The sequence below is a fragment of the Nelumbo nucifera genome, chromosome 2 (genome assembly GCF_055504915.1).
Source record: "Nelumbo nucifera cultivar China Antique chromosome 2, China Antique-T2T, whole genome shotgun sequence".
In the NCBI taxonomy this organism is placed as follows: Eukaryota; Viridiplantae; Streptophyta; class Magnoliopsida; order Proteales; family Nelumbonaceae; genus Nelumbo; species Nelumbo nucifera.
In genome coordinates this window covers 37,600,805-37,615,979 of record NC_142650.1, presented here as the reverse complement: position 1 = coordinate 37,615,979, position 15,175 = coordinate 37,600,805, and the positions used below count along the sequence as shown (strand labels likewise).

Below are 15,175 nucleotides of genomic sequence, written 5' to 3'. Positions count from 1 at the left end.
TGGGTATTTATATATCAATAAATACAATAAATAATTACTGAAAACACAATAAATATTAATTTTAGTACATATAAATATATAATAAATATACACTATTATTGTAAAATTATTACAATATTATTGAGTTATTATTTAAATAAATAATATTTTTATTATTGAGTTATTATTTAAATAAATAATTTGAAAGTTATTATTAACTATTTACAATATTATTGAGTTATTTAAATAATATTTTTATTTAAAATTTTAAAATATTAGTTATTTCTTAAATTTAATAATCTGTAAAATTATAATTAGTACTATTAATACATAATTCGTGCAAAAATCCACTATCTAATTTGATGACTAAAGGATAAAAAGAAATATAAACTTTACACCATTCTCTCTCTCTCTCTCTCTCGGAATAGAGCTGCTGTTGCTCACTTTATTATTCAGATGGTATCAATCTAATATTTTACCAACTTAATTAATTAATTGTCTCCATGGGATGGTATCAATCTTCTGAATATGGACACCTTGAAAATTACCTCATCTGTGAAACAAATGTTGTAGATATATCTGACACCCAATAACATGAAGACATAGATGAGCTACCCTGAGACCTATTATTAGTTAATTTTCAAGTAAAAATACCATTGACCTGTTCTTACGTGGTTGCAGTAGATGTAAACTTGTAGCCTCAAACCCATTTTCTGTTTTACAAAATAAAAAGGAAAAATGTCCAACAATGACAAGGAAATATATTATCATGCCTCCTTGTGTTTGCCTAATTCTAAAGACCTATCTATGAACTATGAATTAATTGACCAAAACGATGCTTGATTAATTAGTTGTAACTCCAGTATACATTCTAACTAGGCTGAATCCAGCTCATTCAGTGCATTTCTCCACACCTGAGTGTTCCTTTGCTTTCTCAAATACCTTCCAGTCTCCTTGATGGTAAGCGGCAAGCCTCTGCATTTTTCAACTATCTGTCTAGCTATGCTTTCTATCTCAGGAGAATCCACAACTTCATCAGCAACTACTTCTCGAAACAGCTCCCATGACTCTTCATTGGCCAAGACACCCACCTCGATCTCTTCATCAGTTTCCATTTTGTTGCAGACATTTTGGGATTCAGTTGTTAATACAATCTTAGATCCATTTCCTCTGTTGTATGTGGGGATCCCAACAGCTTCTAAGTCGATTTTTTTACTCATATCATCCAAGATTAGCAGCCACTTCTCATTCTCCAACTTTCTTAGTATCTGCCTTCTCACAGTTCCACCATAAAACTCCTCACCATTATTGCAAGGATTCAGCTCCAAATTCAATCGTCCAGCAATTTGATTTTGTATCTGTCTCACATCCCCATCATTAGACACTGTTACCCAGATAACGATTTCAAACATATTTCTAATTTCTGGCAAATTATTCAACATCTTAACTACTGTAGTCTTACCCACCCCTTTCGTTCCCCACACTCCAATCTTCCAAAATCTCTCATTTGTAAGGCATTCCAATATCTTTAGTACGGTACGCTCGGTTGAAGTCCCACTTCTCATTGGTGGTGCAGATATTGGCTCAACTGTCTGTGGAGGTGCATCAACAGTTACACCATCCTCGAACTTGGCTTCCTCCTTGAGCCTAGCAATCTCATTTCTCTGAGTTGCTATACGCCAGCCTAGCCGTACTCGTTGCGGAAAGCGGATCCATTTTCTGGGGAGTCTTTTGTATTCTCCAATCTTGTCACACAATGTCTTCTGTTCAGTTTCAAAACGTTGTACATCATCAAGCCATTGTGAAGTTTCGGGAGCTGGCCTTCTTGTCACCGTGTCTTCATTTATCTTGCTTTCAATACGTGCTTTCTTATTTAAGAGTTGCTTTTCTTCCCTCCCGAGTTCTTCAAAGTTTTCCTCAAGGTAGAAAGTTTCTTCAAATCGACGTTTCACAGGACCATGGAAGTGGTTCACCAGAAAATCCATTAATTTTTCTCTTTGTGATCAGTCAGAAGCCATGATGTTTTACCTGTGATTGATGTGAAAACAACGCAAAATGTAAAGATCTATCAATCAAACCCTTTCACACATGAGTCTTGTATTCCAACTAGGTAGAGAATTTTGAGTTCTGACCTCTTTCAAAATTTAAAGGATCTATAATTAAGCAATCACTTCAATGCAGTATTCTGTTATTCTGTGTGCATATTGTAGAGGTACTCCTTGAATGTTGAGTTGCATTTTACATTCTTTATGGTTATCACTTGGCATCCCTTAGAAACAGGAGGTGCAGCCATGCATGCAGGATCAAACTCGTGTAATCACAGGTTCTCTGTAGTAAGGTTCTTTGGTTTTTTTTTTTATTTTTTTTTTGTAGAAAAATCGGGGGTGGGGCATAGCAGGGTGCATATGAAGCCCCACTGGAATACCATAAATATCCTGTAGTTCAAAGGGTAGGTAGGAGTGAGACTCAGGTTTGGCCAAAATTAGCCTAGATTTCCTGTGCCTCCTAATTAAAGATGTTTCCATTGCATGGCTGCAATGTGCTGTGAAGTTGATGTGTGAAGCACTCAGTAAGGAGCAAATCCAGTTTGGATAATGTGGATAGAGAGTTGTGGGAAGGAAATCCCATATATGCATGATGCTTGGGAAGAGTGCAAATGCAAATATGTATATGTATTTGCACTGTACATATTTGTATTTGCAGTCTTCCCAAACAAAGCCCACTCAATCTGCTATGTTCTCACCACATCCTTTGGAGATCGGCACAAATGCTATTCTATCCAGTATCCAATGGAAGGTTGTGAACAAACCATCAGATGAGTTCTTCCGCTGATTGTAGTGGAGGCTTGGTATCAAATCCCGTCTTCACTATCGTGAGGCGTTATGGGCATGGGGTTGGGCTAATCCCTTTGTGTAACCCCATGAATTACTAGTGAGAAGACCATAAGTTTCCCTCATAATTAAGGCCGTGTTTTGTTTGAAAGAAAAGGAAGAGAAAAAAAAAAAAACAAACAAAGAATTCAGGAAGAAAACATGTAATGAATAACGACCCAGTTCCAAACTGGGTTGGAGAAGGACTCTATAAACAGTTGATAGGGTCAAAACATTCACATTATTTCTTTTAGAAGGTCAAGGGATGGGTCACCGTTCAATCCTGACCGGCTAACCCGCCGGTTCAATTATGTAAGAGAAAGAGAGAGAATAAAAACGATAAAATTAGAGTGATGTGTTAGTGACTATTGAAACTGAGCTGAGGAAATTATTGAAAAAAAAGGCAAGAAAGGGACAATTAAATACCTGGTAAGGACTATGGAGAAAACAGAAATAGAAAAAGCACTTGAATGTTTTGGCTCCTCGGATCTGCTTTGCAAGTGCAAGAATAACCCAACAATAGATTTTAGCTCCGGACGAATTTTACAAAGATAAGGAAAAATTAGAAAGAAATACAGATTCGTTTGAAGATATTCAAACAGAAACAAAAACAAAATGAAAAAAAATAAAGAAAGAAAGAGGGAAACACTTACTACATCAATCTCCTGGCGAGAACGAAATAAGATATGATTTCGTTATTGTGCTCGAGAGAGCCTCAAAATCTTTAATTTGCTTCAGGACAGAGTAATATAACCAGAAGCAACTTTGCAGCAAAGTGCTTCTTCTTGCAAAAGAAGGATGAGAAAAAGGGATAGATGGAGAGAGAATGGTCATTTCTTTGGAGAACAAGAGGAGATAAACAGAAATGAGAGGGAGATGTGGTGATGCTTCCTTGCAGAATCCTGGAAGGATGAAGTTTCGCTTTTGCCTATTATTTAATTTTCCCCTCCTCCATTGGCTCTTCCTGCGAGAGAGCAAGTCAACAACCCACTTTTCAGACTCAGGCAGGGGTGGATTCGAGCTGAATAATTGGCTATTCGACCTCGAGTTCGATTCGGTTAAAAGTTTTTAAGTTCGAGTTTGGCTTGGCTCGAACTCTGCAAGTTAAGTTTTTTTTTTTCTAAAAAATAAAAAATATACATACAAAAATATTTTTTTATTTTATATATAAAAAAATTATTTATTATTATATATATAAAAAATAAATATATATATATATATAAATGTTTTTATTTTACATGAGAAATTTATTTACTATTATATATAAACAATAAGTATGCATGTATATAATAAAAATTATTTATTTATTATACTAGGCTCACGAACCTCACGAGCCGAGCTTCACAAGGATCAAGCTCAGCTTGATTAGCAAACATGCCTATATATCAGGTTCGAGCTCGGTTCGAAGGTTGCTTTTAACCGAACTGAATTGAGCTTTTCACAAGCCAAACTCAAATAACTTATGAGAAACTCGGCTCGTGGCCACCCCTAGGCTCAACCTTCATCTGTTCCATATAAATTCAATTGCCAATCAGAGCTGTCCAAGTGGTGTCTAAGATCCCTATCATTAATCCAACAATTTCAGCGTTCATGGCAGCAACTTAGCCCACGGTTCAGAAATGTAAATTGCAAGGCAATTTCACTGTGGCACGTATAGGAGAAAAAAATAAAATATGTATGAAAATAATATAAATATTTCTTTCTTTAATTAATCATAAAAATATATCAATAATATTTCAGTAAATTATAAAAAAATAGGGTAAAAGAATTAAACAAACCCTGAATTTTAATTAACTTAAATGTACCTTGTGTTTTTCAAATAGATTTAAATATACCTTGAGACTTTTCTTTCAAATTTTCAAAAGATGGCTCTTGTTTTAAGTGATTTAAACTTATCTATTCCAAGCAGATGATTCAATCTTATCTTCAGTATGCATGCTATGCATGTTTCAATATTTAAGTTCATTACACAAGGAAAGGAAAGTAGTACCTCGTGATTTCAATTTAATCATTTTCCTCAACTTCACATGTTTTTATCCTAAAAAAAATCAATAATACTTCAATAAATCATATAAATATATCAATAATATTAAATATAAAGTCTTAATGAGGTATAAATATATTAAATTAATTTATTTAATAGATTTTATTAAAAAATATATTGTAGTCAATTATAATTTTCATATATTTGTAACTACATATCTATATGATATATATACATGCAAAAGTCAAATGGGATTCAGGATGGCCAAGGCCTCAATCATGACCAAATTCATACTTTTCAACGAGTTCACATCAACCCCCCACAAGGGGATGCCCACAATGTCCCACAATACATTTCAAATGTGTATTGGGAACATCTCCCGATGATGCCTCATTATTTTTTGTATTATCATCAAGAGATGTTCTACTCCACATACATGACTGAGATGTGCTATGGGACATTGTGGGGCGTTTCCTTGTGGGGTGCTGGTTTGAACTCTTTTTAAACCCCAACTTGAGGTGGGATCAATGGAGCCAAAAGATCGGAAAATCCCCATATGTCTCCCAGTGGTACACTCACTACCATTGATGTCGTGCAATCTGGAAGCTCCATTGTGTTTGATGACTTAGACTTCGACTTGGATGTCTAATTGCCTGGGCCGAGTTGTGCAAGGCCGAGCTGATGTACGAATGGTGGAGCTGATGTATGCTGCAAGGGGTAGAGAATGAGAGTGTCTGGGCGAGTTTTACTCGGGGAGGGCACTTTGATGCTTAAGTTAGAAAGTGTTTGGGAATTCTTTGAGAGACTGAGAGAGCTTTAGATTACTTAGTGCACGTACCTTTTCTCAAGAGGATGGTGCCCATATATAGGTGTGAGGGATTAGAGACACCCAGTAACGGGTCCCATTTTCTCGCGGAGCTGTTTCTGCTTTGTTAGACAAGTTAATGTGCCGGTTGCGGGATCTCCGTGGGGGTTACGATCTACCCGAACAGTTCCAAGGCGTGTGATTGGTTAGCCATTGTAATGGTCGAGGTGTCGACGCTCTTAGTAGTGTACTATCGAAGATGGTTAGCGAGCTCTTCCTTGTAGGTCATCCTAGATCCCCCCCTATAGCTCGGCCAACCCTTAGGACAAGTCACCATAATCTTACGGGGTCTACTAGTTCGGTCTTGCTGATGTGGAGGTTGGCCTGAACGAGGTGCTCTAAGCTAACTTATTGAGCTGGTCTGTTGACTCAGTGCCGAGGTGTCATCCGGAGGCCACGTGTCATTGTATGATTGGAAGGACCAAATTACCCCTCATTATAATCAAATCAAAATTTTCACTCCCATATTTTTGCACTGTGCAAATGAAATTGCATTGCAAACAATCCATGCATAAAGAAATGAAATGGTTTCCCTATAAATGATATTTTATGATGTCTCGTTGCACTATGTAGAGAAAGGAAGGGAAATGTAAGAAAACCTATACAAGGTTTGTAAAGGTTTCCCTACACTTCCCTTACTTTTCCTTTTTCCTTCAAACCATACATAGTATAAATGCTTTGGGAAATAAACATTTGCCAAAATGGAAAAAAAAATAAAAGAATAGCAATTGTATGCTTTTTTAATCTTGAAGGTTGGTCTCTTGGTTTATATCCATAGTATTCATATGGGGTAATAGCCTATAATTTTGTTTTTCAAAACAATACACATTGGCTAACAGAAAACTTAGGAAAAATGATTTATTGTCCTATTGAATACTTTTTTCCGAGAAAACCATTTTACCTCCATCTTTATAATTCTGATGACATGAAGGGTGATGATACAAAATATAGGATACCATAAACAAAATAGAGTGATAATTTGGGAACAAAACTTGAGATATTAGGACATCACTCTTGATCTGCTGGTTACCTACTAGCTAGATCCATTGTTGGATTCCCAGTTGGAACTGACCTTCTAATATATATATATATATATAAAGATTGTTGTACAAATACAACGCATTATTTGTATTTACACATACTGTTAGGGGTACAAGTCAGGTTGGATTAGATGGATTTGAGGTCAATCTAACACAACCTAATGTTGTTTGTTTGATGAATTTAACCATGATTTTCAAAACTGGACCGGATTGGATGGTTGAACCGGAAAAACTGGGAATTGGTTAAGTCAAGTGATTGGCTCTGTTTTTTCCCGAAACCAGAATTTTGCCAAAAAAACATTGATTTAGTCAATAAATTGTTGATTCAGACAGTTGAACCATTCAAACTGTTCAATAGTTTTGATCATTTTTTTTTATTTTTTATTTTTTATTAGAACGGACCATCCGTTCGGTTTGAACAATTGGACAATTTGACCTAAGAACTGGACCCCTGACCGATTCATTGTCTAACAATTCAATTTTAAAAACCTTGAATTAACCATACAATGATTAAAATTTATTTTGAATTACAATAGATCTCCTATTGAAAATCTAAAATTATCATCAACTAGGAGCAAAACTAGGAATTGGGGGGGAGGGGACATTGAGGTCGGCAGTGGGGATGTTTTGGCCATGGGTCCCCCATACCATATCCGCATCATGGATTTTACCATTTGGATTAGCACTTTGAAGAATTAAGATAATTAGATGTAGCATTAGTGAGATCATAATACATATCTACACTAGTAATAGGGGTGAGCAAGAAAAACCGAAAATCAAGTCGAATTGATGAGACTAAACAAAAAATTCAGGTAACCAAACCGGTAGATTTAGTATTTTAAAAAACTGAAGGTATCGATTTGATTTTTATGTATAATTTTATATTATCAATATATTTTATTATTTATGATATAATATTTTATTTATTATTTATAATATAATATTTTATATATTTTTCTAATTTTTATTATATATATATAGGAAATGGGTGCTCTCTGCACTTAGGAAATAGAATCTACTTGTGCGAGTAGATCCCATGTGCGGGTACCCATTTCCTATTAATTACTTATTATTACAGTAATTAATAATTACTGTAAATTACAATAATTTAATAAATATATAATTAGTGATTATAATTAATAATTACTGTTATTATAAATATTGTTAATAATTAGATATTTACTTTAATTTTATTTTAAATTAAAATTATAAATATTGTTATTAAAAAATACTGTTAATAAATTTAGTAACCCGGTTTTAATAATTACTGATTATTACAGTAATTTAATAAATATATAATTAATAATTACTGTTATTATAAATATTTTAAATAAATAGATATTTACTTTAAATTAAAATTATAAATACTATTATTAATAAATACTGCTAATAAATTTAGTAATTATTGTTATAATAAAAATAATTAAAAATGTTATTAAAAGTATTATTATTGATGATTTAATAAAATATTATAATTACTGATAAATACTGTTAATTTAATTTAATTTTGGTAATTATTAATTTAATGAATATTGTTAATAAATCCTATTCATAAATTTAATATTACTGTTATATTAAAAATAACTAGATAATATTATTAAAACTATTATTGATAAATGATTATTTAATTAAATAGTATAATTACTTACTATTATTGATAAATGTTATTAATAACATTCTGACAACCAATGGTTTGACCATTCAGTTCGAACGGATAGTCCATTTTGACAGCAAAAATTACGAAACCATTCCGGCCACCGATTTTCGGGTCGACAGTTCGATCATCCGGTTCAAACAGACACTCCGTTCTGACAACAAAAATTATAGGCAAAAAATTGAGTTTGTGAGGTCCATTAAGTAGTATCATACGTGTTATGTCATTCAAGCGTGTGACTCATACAACAAAAAAACGGAACCTTTATGGCCATTGATTTTTGGATCGACGGTTCGACCATTCGATTCGAACAGACGGCTCGTTCTGACAGCAAAAAATTTTAAGCAAAAATTTATGGAACCATTTTGGCCACCGGTTTTTAGGTTGACGGTTTGATCATCTGGTTCGAACGGACGATCCATTTTGACAACAAAAATTGCAGGCAAAAAATTGAGTGTGTGAGGTCCATTGAGCAGTATCATACATGTTATTGTCATTCAAGCGCATGATTCATACGACCCGAAAATGGAACCATTATGGCCATTGGTTTTCAGGTTGACGATTCGGCCGTCTGGATCGAATGGACAACCCATTCTGACAACAAAAATTAAAAAGATAAAAAAATAGCCAAAAACCATTGAACGGGTCAACGGGTTGACAGTTTGACCACTCAGGTCAATGGGTCGTTGTTCTATTCAACGATTTTTGGCTAGGGACCGGGATTGGAGTAAAGCGGAATTGGTTGCCTGGACGGTTCCCAATTAAAAAAAAAAAACGAACGACCCATTCTGACAATAAAAACGAAACCATTTTGGCCACCATTAAACAGTATCGTATGTGTTATGTCATTTGAGCGTGTGACTCATACAGCCTGAAAAATGAAACCATTTCGGCCACTGGTTTTTGGGTCAACGGTTCGACTGTTCAGTTTGAACGGATGGCCTGTTCTGACAATAAAAATTTTAAAAATAAAAAACAACCAAAAACTATTGAACGGGTCAACGGTTCGACTGCCCAGGTCAATGGGTCGTTGATTGATACAATAATTTTTGGCTAGGGACCGAGATTAAGATAAAATGGAACCAATTACCTGTATGATCCCCGGGTCAATGGATCAACAGGTCAATGATTCGACTTCTCAAGCCAATAAATCATTAACCGATTCAACGGTTTTTGGCCAAAAACCACGTCAACAGATCGACGATTCCATTCTAGCCACTACACTAGTATTTTATAAAAATCAACAAAACCAAAAATCCAACAAACCAAACCAACGTTTAACTAAACTCATCAACCGATTAACCGATCAGCTTCGATTGGGTGTTAATTACCGGTTTTCCCAAAACCGTACTACCAGTTCGGTTTAAAATTTAGGTAACCGAAACGTATCAGTAATGGTAGAATCAGTTTCCCTAATCCGATTATCAATCCAATGATCCAATCCAAACATTTTGGGGGGAGTGGGCTAACCCGGAAAATTCGAATCCGCTCCATTTACCTATAAGCCGGATTTGAGGATTTCCTCTCTCCGAATTGGTCGGCACACGGCTGTATACGAAGATGTTCTCGATGTGCGGCAGCAAAGGCTGTGAGGAGGACTTAAGGACCAATCCTGTGAAGGAGGAATCCGATCTCACCATTCACCAACAGCAACAGGCAACAGCCTGGTGGATTCAATGGTCAATAAGTTCAAATTGAGGAGGTCCTCCGTCCTGCTGAAGATGTGTTCCGACTTCCGAGGCTGTTCGGGAAAAACCCAGCGTTACACTTGAGTACTTGACATAGCCATTCAGTACCTCGCTCCGAACTTTGGTATATACTCTCTCGCTTAATGCTTTTAAAACCCTTGCTTCTTAGAAATTGGAAATATCGGCGATGGAAAAACTTCAAATTCTATTCTACTCTTCAACTACATCCACAGGGATCCCTCCCGCTTGTGGTTTCTTTAAATATGTCAATTACCGAGTTTGGCCAAAAAGGCCAATTGGAGATTGCCCGAAAAATTTTCGACAAGATGCCTGTGCGAACAACCGTGTCCTTTAATACAATGATTTCTGGGTATTCGCAGTGGGGAAGATTCGAAGAGGCTCTTGAAATAGTTAGAAAGATGCATGGGAGTAGAATGAAGCTCAATGAAACTACCTTTTCTTCTGTTCTTAGTGTTTGTGCTCGTTTGCGTTCGTTATATGATGGGAAACAGATTCATGGTCTGGTATTGAAATCTGGATCTGAGGATTTCGAGCTTGTAGGGACTTCCTTACTAAATTTTTACGCAAATTGTTTTCAAATCAAAGATGCCCGTCGGGTGTTCGATCTGTTGCATCAGAATAATTCATTGTTATGGAGTTTGATGCTTGTGGGTTACGTCAAGTGTAACCTGATGGAGGAAGCGTTTTACATATTCACAGAAATGCCTACACGAGATGTCATTGTCTGGACCACATTGATTTCGGGTTGTTCGAGGAGCGAGTATGAATGCGACAAGGCTTTAGAGCTTTTTTACTTGATGAGAGTGAGTGGGGAAGCAAGACCTAATGAATTTACTTTAGATAGTATTTTAAGAGCTTGTAGTAGATTGAGGGCCTTGCATCATGGTAAGGTTGTACATGGTCTTTTGGTTTGTTATGGGTTTGAACTTGATCAATCAGTAAGTGGGGCACTTATTGAACTTTACTGCAATTGTGATGCGATTGAAGATGCAAAGAGAGTTTATGAAAGACTGGCTGACCCTTCCTTGAATGCTTCACATTCGCTAATTGAAGGGCTTTTATTGATGCGGAGGGTAGAAGATGCTGAGATGATTTTTACTCCAATGGTTGAAAAAACTCCAGTCTCATATAATTTGATGATTAAAGGGTATGCAATGAGTGATCGAGTTGAGGATTCAGAAAGGTTGTTTGAGGAAATGCCTCACAGAACTATAGTGTCTTCAAATACTATGATCTCGGTGTATTCTAGAAATGGTGAAATTGGTAAAGCTTTGGAGATTTTTAATGAGACAAAGGGGGAAAGAAACACTGTGACATGGAATTCAATGATCTCAGGATATATTCATAATGATCAACCTGAGGAGGCATTGAAATTATATGTAACCATGCATAGATTATTGATAGAGCGCAACAGGTCAACATTCTCTGTTCTATTTCATGCTTGTTCGTGTCTTGGGTCTCTTCTGCAGGGAAAGTTGCTACATGCCCATGTGATCAAAACGCCATTTGTGTCAAATGTGTATGTAGGAACATCCTTAGTGGATATGTATGCAAAATGTGGGAATATCAGTGGTTCTCAAACTTCATTTCATAACATTTCTTCACCCAATGTTGCTGCCTGGACAGCTTTAATTAATGGGTGTGCACATCATGGACTTGGAACTGAGGCAGTTTTACTATTTAAGCAGATGTTAGACCAAGGCATATATCCAAATGCAATTACTTTTGTTGGGCTTCTATCTGCTTGTGGCCGAGCAGGCTTGGTTGCTCAAGGGATGAAAATTTTTCACTCAATGAAGAGCTGTTATGGTGTTTCTCCAACTTTGGAACACTATGCTTGTGTGGTAGATCTTCTTGGTAGATCGGGCTATCTTAGAGAAGCAGAGGATTTTATCAAAGCAATGCCAATTGAAGCAGATGAGGTTGTCTGGGGAGCTTTGCTTAGTGCATGCTGGTTCTGGGTGGACATGGAAGTGGGTGAGGGTGTGGCTGAGAAGATGTTTCATTTGGGTTCTAAACAATTTTCTGCTTATGTAATTATGTCTAATATATATGCACGAGTGGGAAGGTGGAAGGAGGTAATGGAATTGAGGAAGAGATTGAGGAGCATGGAAGTAAAGAAAGACCCTGGTTGCAGTTGGATTGAAGTGTACAACACTGTTAATGTGTTCTTTGTAGAAGATAGAACACATCCCCACTGTAATATGATTTATTCAACATTAGAGCATCTAACAGAAAATGTGAAGTCTAATTTTGAATTTGATCAGGTTGTATATTAAAAGATAAACTAACCATAATGAGAGTGAAATACAAATAATGAGAGCCATGCATTGCATTGTTCTTCTATACTTGAAGTAGTATTTGCATTGATGCCTGCCTTTTTGATTTTTCATCCTTTCAGTGGACCAGAACTAAGGACTACATCACTGCAATGACCAATTATTCACAAATATTTTTTCAATGCTTGTTTTGAATATGTGATAAATTTTTCAGCATACAATTCCTATTGACTGTTGCTCCTAAGTTTTCTCTGAGATTGAGATTGTCAAATCAACAATATTTCCTCATCTTAGATGCTAATTCTATAAAACTGAAAGTGAAAACCTAATGTCATCTTGTTTATGCAGATAGATTATTTATATTTACTTGAAGTTGAACTTTTGGCTAAAAATGCCTCCTTAGCTTCAAATTCTTGGTTATCTTACCAAAAGTGTTTCAATTATCTAACCCATCACCTATTCAACAGTTTGAATGAATCAATGATTCAACTATCTGAGTCACCAATTCATTGACCAAGTCACCATTTTTTTTACTAAATTTATGGGTTAATATTAAACTGAACTGTTTGTCCTACCAAGTGATGGGTTAAATAGTTCAACTATCCAAGTCAAAGATGGTTTAAAGTTAATTATGGGGTCTACTTTCAGATTGGTTTGAATTCACAAACAGGAATATGACCAAGTCTCAGAGTTTCTTAATTACATCGGTGCTGTATACAGTAGCAAGAAAGTTGCATTCTCTGCAAAAAATATCATTCAATGTTGATATGTTGCACCGCTCTCATTATATCTAGTCCTATGAAGAAGGCTACATATAAAAAAAAATCATATTGAGAAGCTGCTCATTATGCCAACTCCCAAGCGCAAGGTGTGTTCTACATGCTTTCTCTTGAGAGAGTTGGTCCAGAGGGGTGGTTTAAGTTTTTATCAGAAATCCGAGGGGTGGTTTAAATATTTAATCAAATTTTAAATAATTTGTGTGGACATTTCCACATTTCTAAATTTTCCCCATTTTATTTTGCTCCTTTTCTTTTCAGGTTTGGCAGAAAACTACAGAAGCTGAGTTCCCTGCCTCTTGCTTCCAATTCAAGCATTTTCTATTGCTTTTATTTATTTTTTTCAATTCTTGGGTCTTTTAATTATCAATTTTCACAAGCTCCAAAGAACTAGCCAATAAGCAGGCCCTGTTCTCTATCAAGGCATGTAATATGATCTGCATCTCCACTTATGATCTCTCTCTATTTCTCTCTTCATTGCTATTGTTTTTGGTTTGCAGGATGGGAAGGGTTCTGCTCCATGGATCCAATCTGAATTCCATTGAGGTATTGCAACCATTAGGATCTGCTGCTGTTCATTCGTTGAATTCTCTCTCAAGGAAGGGATTGGGAATACTGTTTCCCTTCAATGTTCAGTAATAGGGAAGCTTGAATCCTTGTTCTAGGCCTTGACAATGCTGGGAAAATGACAATTCTCTGTATCTCTTCTGTTTGCTTCTCTCCTCTAATTTCTCTTTTCCATTTCCCCTGGTTTTGGGTTTTGCTTGGTTTAAACTTTATTAGTTCTTAACTCAATCTTTGTTTAGATCAGCTTCAGATGAGGGAAGTAGTCTCCACAATTCCCAGTAGGGTTTATCTTTTCAATCTTTATTTTTTTCAAAGTTTCTGTTTCTTTACCAATTCCTTGTATTCTTTCTATTGCTGATTTGTGTGTACTCTTTTGTTAGGGTGTGGCAATTGGATTTAATTTGAAACTGTGCAGTACAACATAAGGTTTCCAGCCTGGGATCTGGGTACGGTTATTATGTCTTGGTTTTGACCTTCTCTTTCTTAAAGGTTTATAATTATATTATTTATTACTGAAATTGCAACCTGTTATGATCAATTTTCTGTTGAGAAGCAAAATAAGAACAGTGATGTCTTGATATCCACATGTAGCAATTATCCAGGAAGTAGGTTTTGGACTGTGGCTGATGGATATGACACTAAACAGAATGGAATGACAAAACAGGAGTTGTGTAGATATAACTTATAAAAAATGTTTTAAAATGTGGAGGTGTGACACGAAGCATTCCACTACCTAAAGGCGTGAGGCATAGTTAAGAACATAAGATACGGAAGACTCCCGGACACAAGGAGCCTCCTTGAGAGGAGGGGATGAGGAGGTGGAAGAAGAGGAAGGAGGATCTCGTTTTTCTTTATTTTTAATAAAATTCTTTTATATTAAAAAGGAGGATGCATAACACTAGTTGAAAGGGGGGGGGGGGGGGATCTTGTCAAAGTGGAGGCAAGCGTGCCCCCCCAGCTAAAGGGTCCAGGGGCAGAGACCCTAGTCCACTTTCTTTCCCCTTATCTATTCTTCCCTTCCCTTCCCTTTTCATTTCTTTCTTTTTCTCTTTTTATTCTTCTCTTTTGTTTACTTTCCCTTCCCTTCCCTTTCTTTTCCTTTACTTTTTTTTTCTTTTTTTCCTTTTTCTTTTTTCAATTTCTTTTTTGTCTTTTTATATGAGTGTCCATGAGGCGCATGAGGCTATGCCTCTAGCACACTGCACACCTCATAAGAAAAGCGTATGAGGCGTACGCCTCTTGCACCTGAGGTTAAGTTCTCTTGATACTGGCAACAGAAGGAGATCAATAGTAACAACCAAAAGTTGATACTGACAAATATGTTAAGTGCATGAATACATTACAAGTTTACCCCCAGGTTAAGTTCTCTTGATTGCAATCCTATCCTTGTTATCCCTTCCCTTGCTAGGGAGTCAACCAGCATGTTGGCCAATCTAGGGATTGATGTAGTAG

At 35.9% G+C, this 15,175-nt stretch overlaps 2 protein-coding genes across 4 annotated transcripts; one reads left to right on the top strand and one right to left on the bottom strand.

Annotated features, from left to right (window-relative positions):
* Nucleotides 1-532: 532 nt before the first annotated feature.
* LOC104599093 (disease resistance protein At4g27190-like) lies at nucleotides 533-3,872 on the bottom strand. Of its 3 annotated transcripts, none has more exons than XM_010261465.3 (3): nucleotides 3,503-3,872; nucleotides 3,276-3,341; nucleotides 534-2,007 (listed from the first exon to the last, which is right to left on the bottom strand). In XM_010261465.3, exon 3 carries the CDS (start codon nucleotides 1,962-1,964, stop codon nucleotides 855-857), a length of 1,110 nt encoding a protein of 369 aa, XP_010259767.1. In that variant the 5' UTR covers nucleotides 1,965-2,007; nucleotides 3,276-3,341; nucleotides 3,503-3,872; the 3' UTR covers nucleotides 534-854. The 3 variants fall into 3 exon arrangements, with proteins under 3 accessions (XP_088754965.1, XP_010259767.1, XP_010259766.1); XM_010261464.3 differs by having other exon boundaries at nucleotides 3,276-3,338; XM_088898839.1 differs by lacking the exon at nucleotides 3,276-3,341 and having other exon boundaries at nucleotides 533-2,007.
* Nucleotides 3,873-10,197: 6,325 nt separating this feature from the next.
* LOC148802119 (pentatricopeptide repeat-containing protein At2g13600-like) lies at nucleotides 10,198-12,455 on the top strand. The gene has a single exon (XM_088897305.1). The coding sequence runs from the start codon at nucleotides 10,224-10,226 to the stop codon at nucleotides 12,378-12,380; it is 2,157 nt and encodes a 718-aa protein (XP_088753431.1). The 5' UTR covers nucleotides 10,198-10,223; the 3' UTR covers nucleotides 12,381-12,455.
* Nucleotides 12,456-15,175: the final 2,720 nt, after the last annotated feature.